This window comes from Bidens hawaiensis, unplaced genomic scaffold (genome assembly GCF_021521415.1).
Source record: "Bidens hawaiensis isolate Kalapana, Puna unplaced genomic scaffold, B.hawaiensis_p1.1 tig00001717_1, whole genome shotgun sequence".
Taxonomy (NCBI): Eukaryota; Viridiplantae; Streptophyta; class Magnoliopsida; order Asterales; family Asteraceae; genus Bidens; species Bidens hawaiensis.
The window spans coordinates 258743-272910 of NW_027491097.1; the positions used below are offsets into that span (position 1 = coordinate 258743).

General features: G+C 35.8%; 1 protein-coding gene across 1 annotated transcript; it reads left to right on the forward strand.

Annotated features, from left to right (window-relative positions):
• Positions 1 to 784: 784 nt before the first annotated feature.
• On the forward strand, positions 785 to 1153 carry LOC143594903 (uncharacterized). The gene has a single exon (XM_077074094.1). It carries the CDS (start codon positions 785 to 787, stop codon positions 1151 to 1153), a length of 369 nt encoding a protein of 122 aa, XP_076930209.1.
• The last annotated feature ends 13015 nt before the right edge of the window (positions 1154 to 14168 follow it).

The following is a 14168-nucleotide window of genomic DNA, read 5'->3' on the forward strand; positions in this document are numbered from 1 at the left end:
ATTCATTATCTTAAGTGATATTCTCTATAAGAAATCTCTTGCAGGTTCATACTTAAGATACCTAGAGGATCCTGATATACAAGAAATTCTAAAAGACATCCATGAAGGCGGATGTGGGAATCACAATGGGGTCGATCATTGTTCTCCGAAATACTTAAGACTAGTTACTATTGGCCAACCATGAGAAAGGTTGAAATGGTCTACACTTAAGGTGTGATGCCTATCTAAATCTTTTCATTTGAAGGTATCCAGATTCATTATCTTAAATGATATTCTCTATAAGAAATCTCTTGCAGGTTCATAATTAAGATGCCTAGAGGATCCTGATATACAAGATGTTCTAAAAGACATCCATGAAGGCGGATGTGGGAATCACACTGGGGTCGATCATTGTTCTCCGAAATCCTTAAGACTGGTTACTATTGGCCAACCATGAGAAACGTTGAAATGGTCTACAATTATGGTGTGATACCTTTTTTATCAGCCGCATGAACCAATCCATTCGATCGTATCTCCTTGGCCCTTCATGAAGTGTGGAACGGATATTGTGGGCAATCTACCAAAGGCTCCAAGAGGAAAGGTTTTCATTGAAATAGAATATTACTTTTCTAAATAGATTGAAGAAGAGGCATTTGTCCAAGTTAGAGAACAAGAAGTGATATCCTTCATCAATAAATATCCTGACACGTTTCGAAATCCCAGTCGAGATCATCTGTGACAACAGGTCTGAATTCATTGGTATGAGAACCGTTGACTTATGTGCTGCAGGGGGGGGGGGATAAAAATGATTACTTTCACACCAGAACACCCTCAAGCCAATGGACAGGAGGAATATGCAAATAAGATCATCATCAACAATTTGAAGAAAAAGCTAGAGACAAAAAAAGGAAAGTGGGCTGAAGAGCTACTATTTATAATGTGGGCAGATCGAACTACATCAAAGAATGCAACAGGGCAAACTCCTTTCTCTTTAGTGTTTGGTACCAAAGTGATGATTCCAGCTGAGATGGTGATCCCTACTGCGAGATCCTACCTCCAGAATCCTGAAATCAACAATCAGGATCTTGCCGATGATCTTGATGTGATATATGATTCTGGGACTTTGCAAGAATCCATATGGAAGCATATAAGAAAGGATCACCAAATCATATAACAAAAACGTCAAGGTAAGAAGATTTCATGTAGGAGATCTAGTACAAAGGAAGGGATTTCAGAATACAGCGGATCCTAAGGATGGATAATTAGCACCCAAATGGGAAGGAACGCATAAGATCGAGGTTGATGGCAGGATCCTGCCAAGATCCCGGAATATTGTTCACCTTAAACTCTACTGCGTGTAAGTTAGAATTTTATTTATAACTTAGTATGGTATGTATCATGACTTTAGTATTTCAATTATCTATTATTATTATTATTAGTATTATTATTATTATTATTAATATTATTATTATTATTATTATTCTTGAAACCCTTACCGACTTAAACATCGTAGGGGTGTTAGTCGAGCAAACACACACCCTCACAATGGTTCAAGTGTTTTGCATAATCGGGATCTCGACTAAGAAGTGAATGCATTCCTAGGGGTTTGGTCACCTCTCAAAGTTTAAGGTATAAATGCCTTCAAAGGTTTAAAGGTGTTAAGCTTTCTACGATTTGGGTTTAAAAACCTCGCTAGGAGCACACGTTGTGCACATGTAATTCAAGACGACATGACCAGTTCATCTTAATGGTGGCTGGTAATTTTGTTGTTGTTGGTTACAAGGTCCTCAAGTATATTATCAATGGAATAACATGAACATGTTATACAACCATGGCTTTTCCCAAGTATTTACATAAAGATTTCGCATTTACATAAGGATTTCGCATTTTCGACAAGACCAGTTCAAGTGTTTTACATTTATGCGTTACCCAAGTTCAAAGTTATTTTCGGGATTTTCCCCAGGATCACCTAGTCATCTCAGCTATTATCTTAACATATCTTGCAGGATCATACGTTTCAAACCAAGATAAATCTTATAACGATTGATTGTCTTCAAACATCCAGTTTCTAATGCCAATCCATATGAACCTCACCTTTTTCTACCTGGTTTGATTACTTATTAACTAGCCCGTATATGTGGCGAAAAATTATTTCCAATCTTATGTTTTAATCCAATAAAAATCTAAGAGAGATTTTTCATCAATATCTTTTTTGCATAAAAAGAATTAGACACATGTAAGGCAAAATATTATAATTATATTAAGCAAAAGGATATTCCAGACTTCGTCCTGAAACTCAGGATCCCTTCATCAGGAATATCTAAAAGTTTTCCTACAAGTGATAATCAAAGGCTTCGCCCAGAATCTCAGGATGCTTCCACCTTGATTATCTATTGTTTTAAATGGCATGAAAAGTAAATTGTTTAAAACATCACCACAAGACAGAATACTAAATTGTTTTACAACCATATTGAATACCATCAAGCAGAAGACATTGAACAAAGAGGGTCCCACCTTATCTCCTTTATCCTTCACTGCCCCGCCGAGAAACCAGCAACCATCACACCCTTCACCACCTTATCTCCATCTTCAGCTTTCATCGTAGCATCTCCAGTCTTCACCTCAACATCCTTGCTTAACTCAGCAGGATCCACTCTAAAAGCCAAGCCCTATTCGACCATGATCTCTGCCTCCCTCACCTTTAACCCTTCAGGATCCTAAGAAGACGTGTCGAAACCAGGCTTCCAAGATTCTTCCGTCAGCTTGATCCTGGCATAGCAAATACAGTTAGCGACATGCATCCTAAGTTGGGTCTTGAAGTCATTCAACTCCTTATCATGAATGGTTTTTAGGTCGGCATGATCCCACTTCAGCCGAACAAATTCCTTGACTATGTTCTCAATGTAGAGAGACTTAGCTTCAGCTATCTTGTTAAGATAATCTACTTTCACCTCTCGATAAATCTAAGTCAAGTATTGAAGACCCTACAATGAGAAAAGGTATGATCAATGTAATATTTAGCCTTGACTAATAAAAGTTGCAGGATCCTAACCTGGTTGAGGAGTGGCTTAGCTTTGGCAGATTTGAGTGAGTCGGCAGTGGTTCCAAGTGCCTCAATAGATTTTCTCTTCTTGGAAGTGGAAGCTCTAATCCGAGAACCTGGAGGAAATGTCTTGAAGTTGTCCAGGTCATCCAAACTCAATCCTTGGCCTGTTGTAACACGAAATCAGATCTCCAAAATAAAAATATTCCTGAAATTCAGAAAGGGAAAGAATGATGGTCTCACTTCACATACTGTCGGTAGATAATTGCTCGGATTCTGAATAAACCAAAACCTTAAGTTGGAAAAGCGTTCTTCCTTGGGAATCCCTTAAATTACAAGATTCCTTTTAAAGGAACCAGACGTAGGAGTCACGAGAATTGTAAACATCACTGAAAATCACAAACAAAAAGCAGGATAATTATTAGTTTTATTTTTTATTCCATAAAATCCGAAATATATTTCCTACCATTCTTAATCCATCGATATGAAAGTTCTTCGTCTCCAGGAACAGAATCCCTTTAGATAAAGAAAAACCTCATGTACCATTGCCTGTCATTTCTTTTTGTTTCTATGATCATGGGGACTTGGCCGGACTTTAATTGAATGACAGAGCGACTAGAGCCGTGGGTTCTAAGTTTATAGATGGCGGCCAAATCGGATATTTGCGTGAGCTTATTGAGCGTGTAGAGAATCCTCCACAGCATTGGCATGTCTGGAATGTAACTAATGTTGGTGACCTCGAAGAAGCGAGCAAGGAATTTAGGTAAAGGGGAAGTTAAACCGATAGTGAACGGATAGGACAGGAAGCCAAACCACTTCATGGAAATGCAGTCGGAGTGAAGGGTCGTATCGAAAGGGTGAAACTTGGCTCTAGCGGGAAAGGTGTTATCGAACTGAATATACGATAGGTTAAGGTCAGAAAAGGTACAGGTTTTGAAGTCATGATCGATATGCTGACCTTCGAAATCAAGGTGCACGTTTACGCCACTAGAAGCGGAACCTCGAGATCGATTTTTGGTAATGGTCGATAAAGAAGAGTGAAGATAAAGATACCCTAAATCAAAGAATGGAAGATATTACCTAAAGATAGAAGTGTGATGAGGATTATAAGCAAAGCAGGAGTAATTATAAGGGTCTCATTAGGATAATTTGATAGGCAGTTAACTTGCCTCAGAAGTTACGCTATGTCTTATCAAGTTACCTAGAGCCGTCAAAATTCAGCATTGTTATCAAGTGGAAAATATGTGACAGTTGGACATTTATGGTTGACAGTTGTAACATTTTTTCGGGACAATTGTTAGGGGTCATTTTATCCCTAGCATGATCCAAAAAATTTCCCTGATAGCTTGGATTCCCAGCTAGATGCAGGATCATGAACTAACCTACTACCCTTGTTATATTTACGTTGCGCTTGCAGGTTACGCGAAAGTATAATATCTACAATGGCTAGCTAACTTATTCTACCTGAAAGAATGGATGACCAAGTTAAAATGATGTGGGATTGGAGAAAACGTCTTCAAACAGTCATAGCGGCTAGGGTTCCCAGATTTGTAGGACTTGTTATTTTCATTTGCAATATAAATGAGGCTATTGAGAATGTAATATGCCACACTTTGCACTCGAAATACTTACTCTTCTACTTAGCTTTCGTTCTCAATCAGTTCTCGAGCTGTAATCACCATTTTCATAATAATAAATTGAGGCAAAGGATAAAATTGCCCTCCCGAGGTTTTTTCCGAGGATCCTTACCAGAATCCTAGGCTTTTCCTCGCTATATTGATGTTTTGACCTTTACTTTTACCGCATTCACTTACCTCGTTAATGAAAAGAACACTACCTCACTTAACAAATTTGCTCAATTATTGCTTCGGTGTTTTTTGACCAAAACAATAATATCTTTAGATATGCCTGTCAGGTCTTCGTGTTTCCAAGCAAAGGTGGAGATCCTTCTTTTGAGAAAGTTGAGTAGTTGATTTTCGGTATCCTTGTGGATACCGGTTCCCATGAGCATTTTGATGTCAGGATCCTGGGGTTTAAGTTATACTTCATTTACATTATGCTCATTTGTTTCTAAGATATATTGTGTTGTATTCAGTAAATGATATGTATGTGTGTTGGTTTTGTCGTCGGCTTTATTGATGAGTTTCGCCTCTTGTTGATGACCACCCACTAAGGTGTGGCCAGTTTTACACATTGGTGGTATGTTGAAGGGACTAATTTCATACCATGTATCCATTGTCTACCCAAAATAATATTAAAAGAATTTAGAGCGTGCATAGCACAAAACCTTTGGATATAATTTACTCCCTCAATGTAGATAGGGATTTTGATTTCTCCCACGGTGCTTTTGCTTCACCATTGAAACCAACTAGCATTAAAGTAAACATCTGTTAGGCTGGAGAAGGTTGTAGCTCTCATTGGTTTTTCGGGTCTTTCGGTCTTGGCTACTTTAGCATTTCTTCTAGCTGCCGAGTAGGAGGTCCCATAAATCTGATCCACCGGAGAAGGGGTTCACTATATTTGCATCTGGAGGCGGGGATTCTGCCCTCTTAGGAACCTTTTCAGGATCCTGACTTCTATTATTTTTCCTACCTAGTAGTTCTTTCAAATGGCCATGGTTTAGGAGATAACTAACATATTTTTTAAGTGCCATACAATCTTCTGTCAAATCACCAAAGTCTTCATGAAAGGCACACCATTTGGATGTATCCTTCCAAGAATTGTACCTTTTGTTTGCTTGTGGCCATATCGCCTTGTCTCCACGATCCAGCATAGGACACATTAGTCCATATATACCTACAGAAAAACAATAATAATTAATCTTAGGGTAATTTTCATCATCCTGATCGCCATCCACAACATTAACCCTATTTTTATCATTCCTAGAATAGGGTTTGAATTTGAATGATTTCGATGATGGGGATGACATAACCGAGCAACGGTGCGGAAGCATGTCAAACGGTGATCAACGAGCTCAGTTCAGGATCAATCTACAACTTGTATTCAGTCTTGAAAGATCTAATAGGCGGATGTGGAGAGTTAGTTTCGATTAACAATCAATAATAGGATGACCAATTGCAATTGAAACACCATTAGATAGATGTAGTAACTAGTATGATTTCTTTAACAAATGATTGCAATCGAACACTCATACATACATACATACATACACACTATATTCCTTTCATTTTCTCTTGCTCATCCTTTGAGCTTGGACATTGAGTCGCACTCAATACCATTCTTCTTTGAATAAGTACCAAAGCTTTTTTAGAGTTCTCCATCTTGAACCTTTTCAAGATTTTATCGATGTATACACTTTGGTTTAAACCTATCAACCGCCTTGATCTATCCCTATAAATATTTATTCCCAAAATATAGGCAGCTTCACCAAGATATTTGATTGAAAAACAACTCCCAAGCCAGGCTTTTACACCTTCCAAGGTTGGAATGTCTTTCCATATAGTAGTATGTCATCAACATACAATACTAAGAAAGTAATAATGCTCCCACTAGATTTCTTATACACACAAGCCTCATCAGCATTCTTGACATCCATTTTCCAAATCTCATAGTCATAATATGCAGCTATGGCAAATAATATCCTAATAGACTTTAGCATTGCCACCGGCGAAAAGGTCTCATCATAATCAACCCCTTGAGTTTGAGTAAAACCTTTTGCTACAAGTCTTTATTTATAAGTATCCATGTTTCCATGCATATCGATTTTCTTCTTGAAAACCCACTTACTTCCAATCAGTTTGGAGTTAAGAGTTGGTACAACCAAATCCCAAACATGGTTGTCATGCGTGGATTGCATCTCAACTTTCATGGCTTCAAGCCATTTGTCACAACCGGCTTGTGACATTGCATCATGGTATGTGTTGGGTTTATCCGAAACTACCACATAGCATCCATCCATGAAAAATCCATATATTTCGGGTGGATTACTAATTCTACAAGATTTGCGAATGTTTTGTGTGTCTTGACCAACCATTTGATCATTCTCAACAACCTCTTGTTGATTTCTAGTATCAACCAAACGTGTATCGGCTTGTGGTTCTCGATCCTCCTCAAGTTCCACCATTCTACTAGTTCCTTCGATAAGGAACTTAGTTTCAAAAAACTCGGCCTTTCGAGCAATAAACACCTTTTGCTCGGTTTGGTAGTAGAAATAATATCCCGTAGAGTCTTTGGGATATCCTACAAAGATACACTTAGTGGACCGACAATCAAGTTTGTTTTGGGCGTTGTGCTTAACATAACCCATTAGCTTTAAATATGATAGTGATTGAACCCTTCCATGCCATATTTCAAAAGGTGTCTTGTCTACTTTCTTGGTTGGGGCCATATTTAGAATATGGGTTGCCGAGAGCAATACGAAACCCCAAAATGATATAGGCAATGTGCTTCTAGTCATCATAGATCGAATCATATCCAATGGAGTTCGATTCCTCATTTTGAACACACCATTATGTTGTGGTGTTCCGGGTGGATTGAGTTGCGAGATGATTCCACAACTCTTAAGATGATCTTAAAAAGCATCACTAAGGTATTCACCTCCTTTATCCGAACAAGTACTTTGATGGTTTTATTGAGTTGATTTTCTACTTCATTTTGCAAGACTTTGAACATTTCAAAGGCTTCATCTTTGTGTCTTAACAAGTACACATACCCATAACGACTATAATCATCAATAAAGGTAATGAAGTATCTTTCACCATTCCTTTTCATTGCCTTAAAAGACCACATACATCCGAATTTATGATACCTAATAAGTCTTTTTTCCCTATCGTTAGTTCCACTAATGGGCTCCTTGGTCATCTTTCCTTGTAAACAAGAATCACACTTATCAAAAGAATCATCATTTGATTCCAAAAGACCATTCTTTTGAAGTGTATGGGCTGCCGGGAGCAATGCGAAACCCCAAAATGATAGAGGCAATGTGCTTCTAGCCATCATAGATCGAATCATATCCAATAGAGTTCGATTCCTCATTTCGAACACACCATTATGTTGTGGTGTTCCGGGTGGATTGAGTTGTGAGATGATTCCACAACTCTTAAGATGATCTTAAAAAGCATCACTAAGGTATTCACCTCCTTTATCTGAACAAGTACTTTGATGGTTTTATTGAGTTGATTTTACTTCATTTTGCAAGACTTTGAACATTTCAAAGGCTTCATCTTTGTGTCTTAACAAGTACACATACCCATAACGACTATAATCATCAATAAAGGTAATGAAGTATCTTTCACCATTCCTTTTCATTGCCTTAAAAGACCACATACACCCGAATTTATGATACCTAATAAGTCTTTTTTCCCTATCGTTAGTTCCACTAATGGGCTCCTTGGTCATCTTTCCTTGTAAACAAGAATCACACTTATCAAAAGAATCATCATTTGATTCCAAAAGACCATTCTTTTGAAGTGTATGGGCTGCCGGGAGCAATGCGAAACCCCAAAATGATAGAGGCAATGTGCTTCTAGCCATCATAGATCGAATCATATCCAATAGAGTTCGATTCCTCATTTCGAACACACCATTATGTTGTGGTGTTTCGGGTGGATTGAGTTGTGAGATGATTCCACAACTCTTAAGATGATCTTAAAAAGCATCACTAAGGTATTCACCTCCTTTATCCGAACAAGTACTTTGATGGTTTTATTGAGTTGATTTTCTACTTCATTTTGCAAGACTTTGAACATTTCAAAGGCTTCATCTTTGTGTCTTAACAAGTACACATACCCATAACGACTATAATCATCGATAAAGGTAATGAAGTATCTTTCACCATTCCTTTTCATTGCCTTCAAAAGACCACATACATCCGAATGTATGATACCTAATAAGTCTTTCGCCCTATCGTTAGTTCCACTAAAGGGTTCCTTGGTCATCTTTCCTTGTAAACAAGAATCACACTTATCAAATGAATCATCATTTTTGTCACACCCCAACCTGCAGCGGAAATGTCGTGGCACGAACTGATTGTCACAGCTCTCAAGGTTACTATCATGCATAATATAAGTTACAATATCTATTTAACTATTTCATACAAATATTCATGTACATCAAAGTTATAAATAAACAATTACATTAAACATCTAAAATTAAGTTCTTGTATCTTTTCTCTAACATGCATCCTAAGTTGCTTCAAACAATCTTGATAATCACGTCACACGATAACCTGCATATGTGTTGGAAATAATATAGTTTGTCAACACAGGGTTGACTGAGCAACACACCAGTTTAAATGTACATATAGTATATAACAAAAATATGTAGTTGCAACAAGTCATATGAGAATAACAAATTAACCAAATGAGCAAGTATAACTGAGATGTCGAGAAGCACAAAGGCTAACGACTGGCATATGATCATACTAGACTGAGATTATGTTGGACCTCTCTGAATTCGAAAGCATACAAAGCAAATAAGCACATAAACAAGTAAGTATAAGTTGTTAACATATAAGACAAAGTTGCAGTTTTGTGTATAAGTATATAAGTGAAATACAATTTACGCATATTTCCCAAAACGTGGAAAACAAGTAAAATAGGGGAATTTGGTACTCACCTCAAATAGACGTGCAAAGATGAAAAAAAGGAATGATCAGAATTATGATTGCAGAAATCACGCTCTTTGGAGAATACCGACAAGAAATCCTAGTAACAAATAATTGCGGGAAAATAAATATAAATTCCACAACGAATATACAACTTGATAGAGACTCGGGAATTTATGATCGAGTATGTTCTTTGCGGAAATTAAATATTACTTAGTTTTATTATAAATTTTATTATCAAAGTTTTATCGTAATAAATATGATTTAATCATATATAACACATATAAATATTTATATAACCTTGGGTTGATTATATAAAAGAGGTTTTGTTTTAAAATTTTTATAAAAATACGTTTAATATATTTATATATTAATAATAAACAATAGTTAATAATTAGTAATATTTATATAAAAATATGATCATTTTATAAAGCACTTGAATTATATTTATAAATATGTTAATTAACAAGATCCTAATGTATATTTTAAATTAACCTTAAAATATCCTTATTATAAAACCTTTATAAAATATTAATCCTTTATCAATTTTTTTAATAATCTAATATATATATATATATATATATATATATATATATATATTTGGAGTAGAAATTGGTTTATATGACGGTTTTAAATAGTATAACGTTTATTTGATAATTGATATTAGTTATAATTAATTACAAATATTTTAAACCATTAAAAACAATAATAAAATAAAACAAAACAAAAAAAACAAAAAAAAAGGGTCTGGCCGGCTCGAAGCTAGGCAGATGACCGGGTCTCCAGACGCACACACACACCTAGCCAACTGCGCTAGGTGTGTTAGTTGGTTAAAGATGAAAAAAAATTAATAATTACTGAAGCTTGCGAAACCCCCAAAATTCATATAAACCCTAACTTTACAATCGACTAATCCCGATTAATACCGTCCAATTAACCATGGGGTTAAGCATATACAGACCATAACGATCACAACTACAAAATTAATTACCTCAGAATGCGTTGGATTGAGGGTGTAATTGATCCAAAATTCGCCGGACGTGATAAGATCAAGAACGAGTACATGCAGCTTGATAGAATCAAATTAATTATACGAGATAGGTAGGCGCTGATATGACGATCTTGTATGAGGGATGAATTGAATTATTATGCGCATATTTTGTTTATTAATAATCGAGGTTATTGACGGTTTGGTTAATTAAGCAATTCGTATCACGATTGATCATTGTTTCCTAATCAAGTTTTTGGTGAGGCCGAAATTGGAATGATTAACATAAAATTTGATTTAATTATCATTTTGAACGCGAGAATTGAGGGACAAGTCAAGATGCGGGTTTGGGTTTACAAGATGGATACGGTCTAAGGGTGGTGGTAAACGGGTTGCTGGTAAAGGGTTATATTAAATTTTGCTAATTGGTCCTTCAAGATTTGAGTTGGAAATACAAATAGGTGAAAGTTTAGTTTGGGGAATATATTGGAAGTTATATAGTATACATTTAATTAGATATTAATATAATAACAGTTAAATTACTCGATAAACGCGATATTTTCTTGGATAAATTTCCCGAACATAATAACGGGTCAAGTTAATATAAATTGTAAAAACCAAGTTGTTACAATTTTATTCCAAAAGACCATTCTTTTGAAGTGTATGTATGAGATCTTTGTTTATGTGACCAAGGCGACAATGCCAAAGATAATTCTTAATCAAATCCACTATGAGTTTCTTGGTGCTTGATTGGTACAACTTGTTATCAAAGGATGTGTTATCATGAACTAATTCATAAATTCCATTAGACGGCATTTCTTTAAAATAAAATAAATTATTCATGAAAGCACAAATACCATTGTCCACAAATTTGAAATCATAACCATATTGTCTTAAAAGAGAAACGAAGATAATGTTCCTAGTCAAACTAGGAGCATACAAATTGTTTTTCAAAGCAACTTCCAAACCATTTGGAAGCTTCAAAATGTAGTCTCCTTTGGCTTCGACATCAACTTTTGCTCTGTTGCCCATGAAGACAATCGTATCTCCTTTCTTGAAATTCTTATTTCTTTTGAACTCCTGCAACAAGTTGCATATATGAGTTCCACATCCGGTATCCAATACTCATGTGTTAGAAGAAATAACATTAAGATCAATATGGATCATGAAAATTGTACCCGAGGTTTGCCCCTCATTCCTCTTGTCCTTCAACTCTTTGAGATAGGTTGGAGAATTCCTCATCCAATGTCCTTCCTTACCGCAACCAAAGCACGGATCTTCCGAGCTAACCTTTAGCTTCTTCTCTTTTGGTTGTGTGGTTTCGCTTTTGACTTCCCTTTGAACTTACCCATGATTTTCAAAATCCTTTTGAATTTCGGGAATCATAGTTCCCAACATGAAACAAGAAAGTTGCACCGAATCCTCGGTGTATTTCAACCAATCGTTATAGGAATTTACATCGTCAATGTTTGGTTCGTCGGGAATAGGATCGTCCAATATATAGGATTTCTTTTCTTTCCTGAGAACGATTCTCAAGTTTCGATAACAATTCATAAAACTGTTCCTTATCGAGTATAAATCTTAGTGATAGGTAATGCTCGGATGGGATAATTTCGTTAGGTGGATTGTTGATTACCACCATCGACATAACTTTAACAAACCTCAATTATAGTATTTTCGATATCATTAACTTATTTTAATCATTAATACACTTTATGTCTCTAAGACAATTAATGATTAAAATTTTGAACCCAACGTTACATTCACATAGTAGCTAGGTGACCTTTATAGTCAACATTTGATGATTGCAACCCTTTACAACTTCTAGTTTTATGGGATTGGTTAAACATCTTATGTTTAGTTGGCATGTTTAATCCCATCAACAACTTTGTACGCCATGCTTCGGTGACCCTATTTGCATGGTTTCCAAATCAAGTCGTCCTACTTATACACATGAGTGAATTTGCACATACAAGTGGTTAGGTAGTCTTTATCCCACAAATATGGCAAACCCACCTCAAACTCACAAGTTTCCTCCAATGTGGTTAGGTGACCTTTTTCCCACGTCGAGTTCCGAAGTGATTCAAGTGTTGTATAAAAGGATGGTGTTAAACTTGTTTTAAAAGGGATTTTAAGTTTTCTAAATTCTAGATTGGAAAACAATTTATGTACCTCGCATTTGCGTGGATTCAAATGTATGGTACTTTGTTTGAAAATTTTTTTTCTAAGTTCCTTTTAATAAAACCCATTATATTGTGAAATCATTAACCTTTAATAAAACCAATTTTATTACCTAATGACTTCTAAGGAACCAATTTTATGTAAGTTGTTGATTTTAAATTGTTAACAATCCATATGCAAAACAAAACATAAATAATCCAATCAAGCATAAATAAATCAACCCCAAGTTCATAACCATAGCCATCTAAGCTTGAAAACACTTGTTGACCGAAACAAGTGTGCCAAAAGGTCTCTCCTAAGGGACGAGAATGACATAAAGCATGTGTCGGTGAACTCCCACTTGACCCTGCATCCAAATGCTTCAAGTGTCCACCTTGTGTTGTGACTCTTCCACCTTATTTAGCCTTCCATTTAGGCTCCATCTTCAGATCCTAGCTTTGTTGGGCCTCCATGTTTGGGTTTTGGCCATTGGGCTAAAATCCCATCTTGGACAATGAGGTCCATTAAGGCCCAAAACCAAAACCCTAACTTTGTTGCATCTTCTTTTACAAAAAATATTTCCTATTACATTTTTTCTAGTAAAAGAAATACAACTAATCTACTTATTATTAAAAACCAATATGAAATGAATAAATAGATTACAAACTCAAATAAATGAATATTACAACCATATTGAAAAACCGAATAATCACAACACAAAACACAAAACACATATCCAAACACAAGTTCATGGCTAGGTTATGAACATCCAAATACGCAAGGTCATAGAAGACTAAAATGGTTCCCCTTTTACCCATAAAAATTTCGGCCAAGGCTAAGCAAACCGAAAGTTTTGTCCAAAAAAAATATCCAATCATCCAAATGACTTAATTTTTCAATATTTACCATATGCATGTAAAGTATAATCTTTAAAAACCAAGGGGTAACCAAAAGGCTCAAAAATTTCGGCCATATGGTGAACCACACCATAAAACCCAAATAAATTAGATCTATTGAAGCATGTATCCGTAGAAGTGGCTCTTGATGCCATTGTTGGGTTTTAACAAGATTATTAAAGTCATATAAACACATTTATATGAAAAACGCAGCGGATAATTAAGTTGAAAATCTTGTTAGTTAGTTAGATTAATATAAAACCCATTTTATATATAAAAACCCAAGCCTAGGATCCTTATACGAAATTACATGCTTACCAATATAAACACCCATAGGGTGTTCATAGCATACTACCTTCAAGAGTTCATAAAAAATGAAGGAGATGAAGGTTGAATGGCTAGTCTTCAAGATAGAAGAACCTCAAGCTTGTATACCCATCAAGCTTCCAACAAACGCCTTGCTATGCTAGGATTTACACTACAAAACTCTTTCTTGTTCCTCCTTTTCGTTGGCTGAAATTAGGAGAGGGAGAAAAG

What these genes read in the sequence shown, in the direction of transcription:
- LOC143594903 (XM_077074094.1), top strand. Translation starts at nt 785, where the DNA reads ATGATTACTTTCACACCAGAACACCCTCAAGCCAATGGACAGGAGGAA.